Genomic DNA, 12500 nt, shown 5'->3' on the forward strand with positions numbered 1-12500 from the left:
GAAACGTATCATGGAACTCAAACAAAGACATTGGTAACCTCCAAACTCTGGATCCCACCCAGTTCAGGTTTGTGAAAGGCAGATCATGCCTCCTGAACCTGATCGACTTCTTCGAGGCAGTCACCAAAGCCGTGGATGAGGGTAAGGTGGTTCACACAGTCTATCTTGACCTCGCCAAGGCTTTCGACACCATCCCCCATTCTGGAATTATAGCTAAACTCACTAAACTAGGTATAAATCCCTACATCACAAGATGGGTTGCCAACTGGCTCACTGACAGAACCCACACTGTAAAAGTTGCAGACACCAAATCTGACCTCAAGGCAGTGACAAGTGGAGTGCCACAGGGTTCCATCCCGGGACCTCTCCTGTTTGGTATCTACTTCTCTGAAGTACAGGCTAACACAGAAAGCCTCTGGCTGACGTAGTCTGCAGATGACTGCAAACTAGGAGCCATAGTAAAGTCCCCAAATGATGTGGGCATCCAACAGAAGGGCCTCATTGAGACAGATGCCTGGTGTCAGAGCCATGGCCCTCAAGCTCAATGCCAAAAAGTGCAGTGTCATCCCCTTTGGTAAAAACTCTATACCCATGAACTACCACATAGGCAGCAATATACTTGACACCGAATGCGTGATGAGACCTTGGGACCCAGGTGGACAGTAGTCTCTCCTTTGATAGTTACATCGCCATAGTAGTCAGGAAGTCCTTCTACGTGGAACACCTCATCATAAAAGGGTTCTCAAACAGGAAAAAAAGATGTCACTTTTCCCCTCTACTCGTCACTCAGACCCATTATAGAGTACAATGCCCCTTTTGGAATGTACCTCACAAGACATCTGCAGCAGCTGGAAAGACCACAGAAGTACCTCAAAGAGGATTACTGGCCTCAAACAAATGCCCTACACTGACCGCCTCAAAAAACACCAGCTTTACTCTGTAGTAAATCGCCTACTCAGAGGTGATCTCTGCCTAACACAAAGCTATGACAAACCCAGAGCTGCTGGACATGCGACACCTAAAGAAATCCCAATCCCTCCAAGCTACATGCTCTAGGGACCTAAACCTTGTCACAACAGTAAACAGGACACGCTGGAGGGATAGATTCCTGTCCCAGAGACTTCCTATACTCTGGAACAAGCTACCCCATCTATGTCAAGCAAAGTTCTTCATTAGCACTCTGAGTGGATGGGAAATGCACCCCGGGGATCACTTCTGTCTCTCTGCTGGGCAGTGGCACAGGAAAATAACTTTCTTGGGTGGCGTAAGCTATGGTACCTTGCTGGCTAGGCTTACGTAGGCCCTTGGGCCAATAGCCTAGTACCTACCTATGAAAAGCCTCGAGCTGAATAAAAACTGAAGGCAAGAAAAGTAAAGGAGGCGATGCATCAGTATTCATCAAGGATAAATATACCTCCAGATTGGTCAAACAGTACGATGCCCTAGAGATACTTCAGGTGCAATTAACTGTTAGTAGACATCTATTCAAGTTACTGCCAGCTACAGACCCCCCCCCCCTCCATGAATAAGGACAGCCACTCTGCCTATTTGGATCAACTTGCATGTATCAAGATATATCCTACCACCATAGTTTTGGGCAACTTCAACTACCCTAGCATAGAATGGGTGAATTACTTGTGCTCAAATTCACCTGCCCAAAGGCTCCTCGATTTTGTCAACTCCAGTACCCTGGACCAGCTGGTTGACACCCCTACCAGGGGCACCAACATCCTGGACAAGGTGCATACAAATATAGGAGACCACTGTAGCTCCCCCACTGTGAGTTGATCCCTGGTGAGATATGACCACAAATCAGTCTCATTGTATGTAACTATCACATCTGACTCTCCTAGCAGCAAGACTAAAAAACTTCTCCAAATCAGATTACAACCTCTTACGGGATAGTATAAATAGCTTCACTGCACCTCTCCCCTCAGAAGGGACCAGTAACTATGCTGAGCGCTACTCCAATGCCCTATACAAGAACCTGTATAACTGCATTGACTCTGCAACACCTGTTAGGTCCAAAACAAGCTCTTCAAAGAAACGTAAACCTGCCTGGTGGACAACCAGCATTAACAGGCTTTACAGTAAAAGGAAACTGCTGTCCAAGAGTAAAAAGAAGCAGGCTCTAAAATGGAGACACTCTCTCCTCAGCTTAAATAAGCAAATAAGACTTCTTGTGAAGTCCTCCAAGGCAAACTATGAATCCAAGTTAGCTTCCTCAACCAAGGACAACCATAAGGTGTTCCTTGGTTTCAACTGTAACCTAAAAGGTAAGGCTCAGATTTCTGACGAACTGGTACTTAACAGTAACGCATACACTGAGCCAGTGGACACAGCTAACCTGCTAGCCAACAGATTTGGTGAACACTACACTTCCCCAGCCCCACCACACATACTTCATGTCATCCTTACCACCTGTCCCCTTATCTTGTATCTCTAAAGAGCAGGTTGTAAAAGCCTTCTCTAAGGCCACATACACCCATCAATGGGACCCAACACCGCAGGCTGCATCCTACATGGGCTCAAACAAGAATTAGCATCATGATTGCCTACTCTTTTCAATCAGTCTAAGAACTGGCTTCATCCCAGCCAAATGGAAAACCGCCGTTATCCCCCTGAGCAAAGGCGGTGCATCTATTGACCCTGGGAACTAAAGACCTATTAGCCTGACTAACCTTATCTGTAAGGCCATGGAGAGAATCATCATGGACCTTATCAACAGATATATATACAAGTTTCAAACTCTAGATCCTACCCAGTTTGGATTGGTCAAGGGGACAAGGTGGGTTGCAAACTGGCTCTCTGATGGAACCCATACAGTCAAACTAAGGGAATCCATCTCCAACAGCAGACTCATTACCAGTGGTGATCAACAGGGATCGGTCCTGGGACCTCTACTGTTCAGAATTTCTCTGAAGTTAAAAGTTAAAATCAAGGGACTGTGGTTGACAAAATTTGCAGACTACTGCAAACTGGGTGCGGTCATAGAATCTCCAAATGATTTCAACATCCTTTAAGAAGGTCTTAACCGACTGGTGCCAAGGTTATGGCCTCAAACTCAATGCAAAAAAATGTATCATTATCCCTTTCGGCAAGAGCGATGGTCCATCAAATTATCTCATCAATGGCAATAACCCAAGTATGCACTCAGTGGTGAGAGATCTGGGCACTAAAAAGACACTCATCAGGCCAATAATAGAGTACAATGCCACTTTTGGCACATACCTTTAAAAGCACCTGCAGCAATTGGAGAGTCCACAAAGGTTCCTCACAAAGAAAATTCAAGGTCTTCAGCAGCTATCCCTATGTGAATCGGCTGAAATCACTGTCACTTTATTCTGTTTCATACAGACTACTCAGAGGTAATCTCTGCCTTGCATATATGGCAATCTCTGACCCTGTGTTATTGGAAATTCTGCACATCTAAGTCAAATGGCACAAGGGTTGCTCGCTCTGAAAACCTAAACCTGGTATGCGGCATCAACAGAACCTGCTGGAGGGACAGATTTGTCTCCCAGAGGTTACCACACCTTTGGAATAGACTCCCACTTCACATCAAAGAGAGCACCTCACTGGCCCTCTTCAAACAAAATCTGGAAGATTGGATGGGTAACCGTAAATTCATCCTAGGGGCTCAAACTGTGTACCACCTGGACTGGACAATAGGTGCTGATCATGGTAACAAGGGTAAAAATTGGCTAGGCTTGTAACAGCCCTTGGGCCATTAGCCTAGTAAGTTTCTATGATCCTAGGTCACAGAATCCCCCACGACACCAATATCCTCCAGGAAAGGCTAACAGACAAATGACTGGCGTGAGAGCCATGGTTTGAAACTCAAAGCCAACAAATGCTAACAGTGCCCTCTGGGAAGTTGGCTACCCCAGAAAACTACATCACTGATGACCCTCAAGTACATCCAGTAGTCAGGGATTTGGGGATGTACACAGAGAGTAACCTGGCTTTCGACCATCATGTAGTAAGGAAATCATTGCATGTTGCGACGTCTAAGGAAGTCATCACTCCACATTATTCGTCCCTCATGTCATCACTCCACATTATTCGTCCCTCAAAGCCATCATAGAGTACACCTCTTCTTCAGTGCGTACATGACCAGGCACATGCAACTGGAACATCCACAGACATTCCTCACAAAACTAATATAGGGCATTAACACTTCCTATGCAGATAACCTCAAAGTGCCACCTCTAGACTCAGTCTCCTATAGACTGTTGAGGGGCGTTCTATGCCTAGCATACAAAGCATCCCTGGAATCCACTGTAATGTACATTTTGCATATCTGCAAAATGAACAGCATCAACGCTACCTAGGCTAGGGACTTAATCTTGCTTGCGACTAGAACAGGACATGTTGGAGGGACAGGTATGTGTAAGAGAATATCCCTTCTCTGAACAGGCTTCTCATCCATGTGAAATGTAACCTGAACAGATAGATGGGAAATCTGAAATTCACCCCCTGGTTTGGCACATGTCTTTAATGGACAGAGAAAGCCTGCAAATGCTTGATCACCCTGCCCTGACTTACAAATATCTTAAAATACCTTCTAGTACGCAAAACTTGTTGGATACTTAAGATGCATAGCTATAAAGGCCCCTGTGGTTGTTAGCCTAGTATGCACCTATGGATGAATCAAGATTAACTAGCTAACTATTCATAGACATGATCAAATCTGACACTGCCAACCATAACCTCCTTCATAAGTTACCAGGCTCAACTTTGGAGCACAAATACAATGGTTCCAGTTATCTTTAAGACAAACCATTCCAGGTTTATGATGGTTCTGAATATTTCTGTACAGACAACTGTAAAGCAAAAAGCATTTACCATTATACAATCTAAATACACTACTGAATAAAGATGTCACTGCTAAATTATGTGCATTCAAACTACTGTTTGGAAATCAGCATTTGTTTCTCTGCCTACTTATTATAAATAACTGTCTGCTCATAATATTTGTTGTAAATTTATCTTTTAATGTCTTTCTCTATCTGCACTGTAAATCGTTATTTTTTTGAAATAATGTGACATTTTTGAATATTTGATGAACTAAACTGCTGCCTTTAGGGGCTTGGGTCATAGCTGAAAAGGGTTGGTTGAACAGCCCACCTACCCAGTTATCAAACGGCAGTATACAAACTTGCACAGGAGAACACAAAGGCAGGAAAGAGCCGCTAGAGTCTGCAAAGAGATTTGAATTTTCCATACACACACTGGAGTATATATTATCTCCACTTGTGGCTGCAGGATAGGAGTTTTTGGGAACAGATGGGGGATGAAGAAAGTGTGTCTGACAATAGCACACCCAGCTCAGGAGTGAGGGCAGTCTAGGCTCGCAGCTGTATTACCATTTGAATAGGAGGCTGTGCATGCATAGAAGCGGGCAAGCACATCCTGAAGACAGCAGATACGGAGCTAACAAAGCTAACATGGTATGGGAGAGGGTGTGCTGCACCCAGAGAAGGCTAAGCTGGGTCTGTTAGACCCAGAAAAAGAGCTGGTGGCAGCTGACAGCTGCAGGGAGGATGAGGCAAAAAAAAATAAAAAAATAAAAAAATTACATATGCACTGGAAAAAAAAAAGGTTCCTTGCACGTCACCCTTTGAGTGCAAGGCTAATCTGACATGTATACTATGACTCTGAATTTCAATATTGCAGAACAGCTGTTTGAGCATTCTCTTATTTTAGTATAGAATGGGTGCCTGTTGAAATTGAGGAACATGACTACAATCCTCAATTCAGAACAAGGGGGAACATGCACCAAATGTGTGGCTACTGTACCTCAGTATTTCCCTTACTCCAAACACAACAATCACGGAGTTCTTGTGTATATATATGTGTGTGTGTGTGTGTGTGTGTGTGTGTGTGTGTGTGTGTGTGTGCATATTATATATATATATATATATATATATATATATATATATATATATATATATATATATATATATATATATATATATATATAGCAAGCAGTAGAGGTGAGCAGGTGAAAATAATTCTCACTTGTCATGCACAAAACTAACAGCGAGTTTCAGAATTTGCTTTTCTTGTATGAACTGCAGCTTGTTTTTGCAGTGTTGAAATTTTCAATAAGAGGTCTTGCACTTCTGACAAGACATGTAGAAGAGAGCACTTGTTCACATGCTATACCTCTGTATTTCAGCATGAAAACGTAGCAAGACTACATAGGCCTACAAAACAATGACAGAACTCAACTATTAGACTGATGTATACACAAAAAACAGGATAGACCTGTAATGAAGTGCATTGCCTTGCACACACCAAATAATTAAAAAAGAAAAAAAGTAAATTTTAAGATTCTGCACATAAGAAAAAGCATGTAGCTGAATATAAAATTATTTGCAACCATGAAAAATCGAGTGCAGAATAAGGCCAGCACAGTGGCGTGAGGGGAATCGACAACCATATGTCTAAATAGGCCAATGGCTGCAGCTCAGCCACAATGAATGGACATTAGATGTCACTGTTCCAGAAGAACTTTTAAAAACTGTATGATGTCACCAGATCAGATTACCACCCCACTCCAATAAACTTTTGCAGCAGGGAGTGACGAGGAATTCGTAGATTTTGGAGGGAATGATTCCCAGTGTCATCTATACCTGTTCTGAATTACTTCTAGTACCCCAAAATTCATTGTGACCTGGTTCCATAAAGAAAGGTAGAGAAATACTCCTTGAAAGGTTTAAATAGTTGTCAGGATGGGGAAGAGATGGAAGAGACGCAGTCAGTGATTTTTCTCAGGCTGGGACTGGGCTTGAGGTGTCCCCTCCATTTTCTCCTCCTCCTCAGAAGTTGCCCTGCCACTACAACTGTCTTCCTGATATTTGCTGGAATTGTTTAAATGGTTTCCTTTAAAATGGCACAGGGCTGGAATGGTAATTTCTGTTGCACCTCAGGAAAAGAGATTGAAAAATTTGTTAGACCTCTTGTAAAAGTCCAATCCCTCCCCAATTAAACAGTTTCAAGACTTCAGCAGATGATGTGCTATATAATATCTCCTTTTCAAGTGGAACTTTAAGCAAGAGATTTGATATCCTCAGGAAGGTTTGGGGATCTTGGCTATATATACCTGTGCACCACTGACACAGTTACTACAGCCCTAGACACTACACCTGCAGAATCATAACAGCATCTCTAAGAATGCTTAATGACTTGTGTGAATAAAAATGTAAAGTAATAAGGAATTACTGTCAAAAGACTGTAACCTTGCAACCGACTTATTCCGGTTGGTAAAGTTTGCCCAAAGAAATTTAGCCATATATGCCTGACAACTGACTGTTCTGAAAACTAGGGTGAAAGATGTTTAAATCTTCTGCCGAAACCTATAACATTCTCTGCTCTCCTTGTCTAAGGCTAGAGGATTAGAGGCAGTAAGATATTTACAGCCAATGCCTTTTGCTGAAGTAATAACATACGAGTCGGGTGCAGGCTTATGGAAGAGAAAACTTGTGTATCTGAGGTACTTGGTAAAGCCCGTCTGGCATCTTAGGTGCAGAGGCCCGACTGTCAGGTGAATAACAGGCAGCATTAAAGGCATCCTATAATGCCCCTGTGACAAGAATAGCCAAAGGCTTAGGAGGTCTCTGTCTGTAGAAAGACGTAATATTTATGCCTCAGACATTTTTTTTACTCCCACTGACATTTGATTTAGCCTACAGCTACTCACTGGGCATCTGATCTTTGGCAGGAAACTTTTCATGTAGCATAACTACTACAACAATGCTCTGATAATGAGAAATGTATTATACCTGAATAATTACATAAGAATAAGCAACCTCATATCACTGGATACACATCACTTTGTGCGTGTGTGTGTGTGTGTGTGTGTGTGTGTGTGTGTGTGTGTGTGTGCACCAATGTTTCTCTCTGAGGTGCAATCAGAGCCATCCAAACTGCACTTTTTTTTCCACAACATTCAAGTGTCTTTTTTGTAGCCAACTGGATATAAATGACGCTCTTTTCTTTCTAGGCAAAAGGAAATATTTAAGCAGTGTATCTATCATCAGTAACTTAACTCCCAACAAAGGGCTCATACCAACTCGAAAAGTTTGAGTAATTAATTACAAAGCCTATGTTGATCCAATAAAATGCATTACATCACATCAGCATTTCACTATCTGAGACTTCTTTTCTTGTGTGAAGTCACTCTGTCTATCCTTTTCATCTGCAGGTCACAGTTCTGAACTCATCCTCCTAGGTAACGTCATGAAAAGGTCTTATATATCCAAAGTAGCCCAAAGGTAGGAATAGAACAGGAGATCAATTACAGTGCCCTGTGAAAGTATAATCATGTTGTGGCTGCGCAAATTTCATCCTTAAAGTCACTCAAAGAAGGTTTGGGAAGAGACCACTACTCCACCTGTGAGTGAAGTAGGCTTGATAGATCAACATTTTACCATACCAGCATTTTCCACATTCAGATAACTGCCAACATTCAGATAACTGCCTACATGAAGTTATTTTGGAAACTTCAGGCCCCAGCTTAGGGTGGAGCATGAGAAAAGTAGGGAAGCCCTCCATCAGTTTGGTTTATCCACATTAAAAAATGTGTATGATTACATTCTAGTATCTTTTGTCAAGTCAGCCATGCCAGGAAAGTACATTATCAATAAAACACCCCCAAAAGTGGATTCACTAGTCAGGGATCTGGTAACTCGTACAGACAGCAACCTAGCTTTTGACCAACATGGATCAAAGGTAGTAGGAAAATCCTTCTATGTTGCTCAGCTTATAAGGATCTGGCATCTTGGGCCAGCGTGGTGGTCATACCACTGTACTGGGCCCTCCTCAGACATCACAGAGTATAGTGTCTCCTGTGGTATGTGACTGACCAGTCAACTGAATGTCCAAAGAGGTTTCTTACAAAAAGAACAAAACACTGTTAGTAAACACAATGTCCTTTATTGATCACTTTAATGCTCTACCTTTTTACTCTGTACCATACAGACAGAAGACAGGTCACCTTTGCCTGGCGTACAAGGTAACCCTGGACTCTGTTTTGATGAATCTTTTGCAATTTGAAAAACAGCCTCAGAATTACTAGATCAAAAGACCTAAATTTTGCTTGGAACAAAGAGGACATGTTGGAGAGACAGGTTTCTCAGAGAATTCCCGTTCTCTGGAATAGGTTCCCCATCCAAGGGAAGCAGGCTTCCTCCCTAACCCTGCCAAGTATTGAACCCAAGACCCTCTGAACTACAACACAGTGAATTAGCGCAACTTGGACCACTGGATGGGTAATTGAAAACACCCCTAGTCAAGTGCCTGAGACTCTGATGGACAGAGGCAGTCAGTAAATCCCTTCCTATATAAATCAAAACTGTGTCTCACATTTGGGTTGCACAGCTAGGCTTATAAGGGCCCTAGTGGTTAGCCTTGTATACACCTACAAACACTCAAGGGATTCAAAATGTATTCTCCCTTGTTAAACTCCAGAAATACTATAGACACTTTTATAATTATTTGAGGACTACCTTGGCCACTAATGCAGAATTACTTTGGCTTGATACTCTTATCACGGATCCTCAAGCAAGGTGGCTTTATGTATGAAAGCTTTGCTCTCAAACTCCCTTTGCAGAAATAAAGGCTCAAAAAAGACAGTTTTCCATACCAAATATTTATCTTTGCTTTTCCTGCAAGTTTAGGCTGAGGGAGAGGTGGACTTTTCCAAAACACAAATCAGATTCCAACGCCATAATATGAGGTCTAATATTAAAGGCTGCCATAAGAAAAGCGTTACAGACCTTAAAATAAGGCCAATAAAGAATCTTTTATTTCAGGATGAAAGTTACGACATAGCATCTAGACAGACTTTGATAAAATTATAGCACACAGCCATGTGAAAAATGTATGTCAACTACTCCATTACCATAGACAAAAGTGTGGCAAAATCATCTAAACTGCTAAAGGAGGTCCACACCATGAAACTAAACTAACACATCTTTCTAGTACAGTGCCTCTGGGCAGAAGCAATGATCTAGGTGACCCTGGGAGGTTAAGAAGCATCCCTTTCCATCAACTAAACTGGTGAAACCATGCAGTCATAATAATGAAACAGAATGTATTGGTGAGGCTTGACAAAGAACAAAATGGTGCAAGGGAAAGGTTCTGGATGTTGTCAAATATACAGGTTTGCCAAAATATGAAGGCACAACAGTGAGAAACAAGGCCTACAGGTGCCAAAATGGAGGTACTGGTATTCAGTTTGGCTTTCTACAGTTTCACTTTCTGAATAAACTTGGAAATCAGGGGAGAGAGAAGGAAGGCATATATGACATATGGTGAGGGGGTGGGGTCACATGTGTATCAGAGTATCACTGAAGCATTTCCTCAACTTCCCCATTAGAAGTATTAGAAAAACTGTTGCTTTTGGCAGCAGGACCAAGGACACTCAATTTTCAGTCAAGAATGGCACTGCAGGTGCACTACTCACTTGTCTAAACTGAAACTACAATTCAAGTTTTTAGTATGAGTCACAATGTTGTAGTTGGTCACAGTTTCAGCATATATGATCTCTGCTCCTCTCTGTGGCTGTATGCCAGTGGAACAGCTATTCAAAGTAGTGTGGTAGTGCAAAAAATTAACTGCTGTTTCAGTGTTTTCAGTGATACTGTCTTTTCACAGAGTTGTACTAGTTCTGTCGAGTGATTTAATTTATAAGGATTTGGATGATGTAGACATCATGTGGTGTGAATTTCTTCACTAGCACCTTCAATCCCTTAAGTCCTAACCTGTGGAAAAAGTAAGCACAAAAACTCCAAGGAAGAGGAGGATTACTTTTAGCTCTGCTTCGGTTTCTTCATCCACAGGTGAAGAGGAGTAAGAAACTGATATCTGCTGCTTTGTCAGACTTCTTTATTAGTCTGTGCACAGATACTTCTGTAGCCAAACTCAGCTCAGCAGACATCAAGCAAATGCAATGATGTGAGCAAGTGCTCAAACTGTTTAATGGGATAAAGATGCCAGTCAATGCCAATGCAAGTCCAGCAGGACCAGCAAAGAAAGCACGAGGTGAGTTGGCTCTCTAAAAAAATTATTTTCAAGAATGAACACCAGTACAGCAAAGATACGCACGACGGGAGGATAAAATTGGCAAATGAGTAAATAAAGCAAGAAAGCATTAACATAAGTCCTTTGCAAGCCAGTGTGGGGGGGGGGGGGGGGACACCTAACAGAATAGAAAATTCTCTAAAGAAAACACAAGCAAACTTTGCTGAAATGGCTTTTAACAATGAAGTCATTACAAGTAGCTGGATCAAAGCAGGATGCACTGCAGATTCTGTGAAGCTAAGCTGCAGGTGAGGAAGGTCTGAGTTACTGCAACTTTTATTTATTTTTTTTTACACTTTAGAAGACTCTAGATTTATGGAGGTTCTTTTCCCCAGATCCCAGTACACATGGCTTCTTAACGTTTTGGTAATGGTTAGTGTCGTAAAGAACAGAAATTAAGCACCCTAATGTTGTTTTAAATTCCATAGAAATGAGAGATTACAACAGTTATTTTTTTGGGATGTCGCTGCCCTAGTGGTACAAATTAGTTTCTCTCTAATCCAGACCCCTCAGTCCCAACAAAAAGTTAAAAACGTGCCAGTAAAAGTACATAATCAAAAACAAAATAAGTTTCTAAACGAGAGAGAATGATAATGCAATGAATTCTGTTCATGAAGTTAGTGGGGAAAAGTCAAAATATCAAAGGACAACTATTCACAACGATTATGTTCCACAGCTTCCAAGTGGCATATAAAAAAAAACAAAATGAAGTGAAGGCTGAACACCTGCTCGTTTCTCGTCTGCTGCTGCAACATCTTCACGTTAAAATCCAAGTCACTCTGATGTTTACATGCCTTTTACCAATATGATGCATACAATGTGAAGCTTGGCAATGTCACCTTAAATTACCTTTGCAATGAAGTACTAGTTGAACGTTACAAAATAATGTGTAGCAAAATCTATTCAGCTAGATCAATTTTAAACCCCCATCTACTCCCCCCCCCCCCATCTCCAATCAAGCAAAGTCTGAAGAACACAATTAAAACTATGGGGTACACTGAAGACCCAAGTTTTTTTTTTTTTTTTTTTTTTTTAATTGTATGTTTGTTTGATAACTGAGCAGTCAGAAAAGTTCACAGTACCAGAAACACTACAGACAAGTTTCAGGAAGTAGAGACTCTTCTTACCTCCTTTGGACCACGGTTTTTGATGTTGAGTTTCTTAGCATTGACAAAATCGAACAGTTTTCCATACTCCTCCCTGCAGATTAAAGGAAAAGACAGCAAGTTTATACATGACTAATCAAAAAAACAAAAGTTTTACATTTTTTAGCAAAATAAAGGTTGGCTAGAAAGCAAGTAAGGATTTCTCCATTAATGTAAAGTTATGGCTATACAAAACTATACAGACTTTACAACTTCTACTCCCCACTGCTTTAGTCAAATACATGATACTGTATTACATCCTCT

At 41.5% G+C, this 12500-nt stretch overlaps 1 protein-coding gene across 1 annotated transcript in view; it reads right to left on the minus strand.

Moving 5' to 3' along the window:
* The window catches only part of SSRP1 (structure specific recognition protein 1), a gene marked incomplete in the record, with an annotated part of 1053281 nt that overhangs the window by 557801 nt on the left and 482980 nt on the right, over nt 1-12500 (minus strand). Inside the window, 1 exon segment of the mRNA XM_044084178.1 lies at nt 12219-12291. Coding sequence (XP_043940113.1) covers nt 12219-12291 — 73 coding nt within the window.

The sequence above is a fragment of the Protopterus annectens genome, chromosome 9.part0 (assembly GCF_019279795.1).
Source record: "Protopterus annectens isolate FY-2018-M chromosome 9.part0, PAN1.0, whole genome shotgun sequence".
NCBI lineage: Eukaryota > Metazoa > Chordata > Ceratodontiformes > Protopteridae > Protopterus > Protopterus annectens.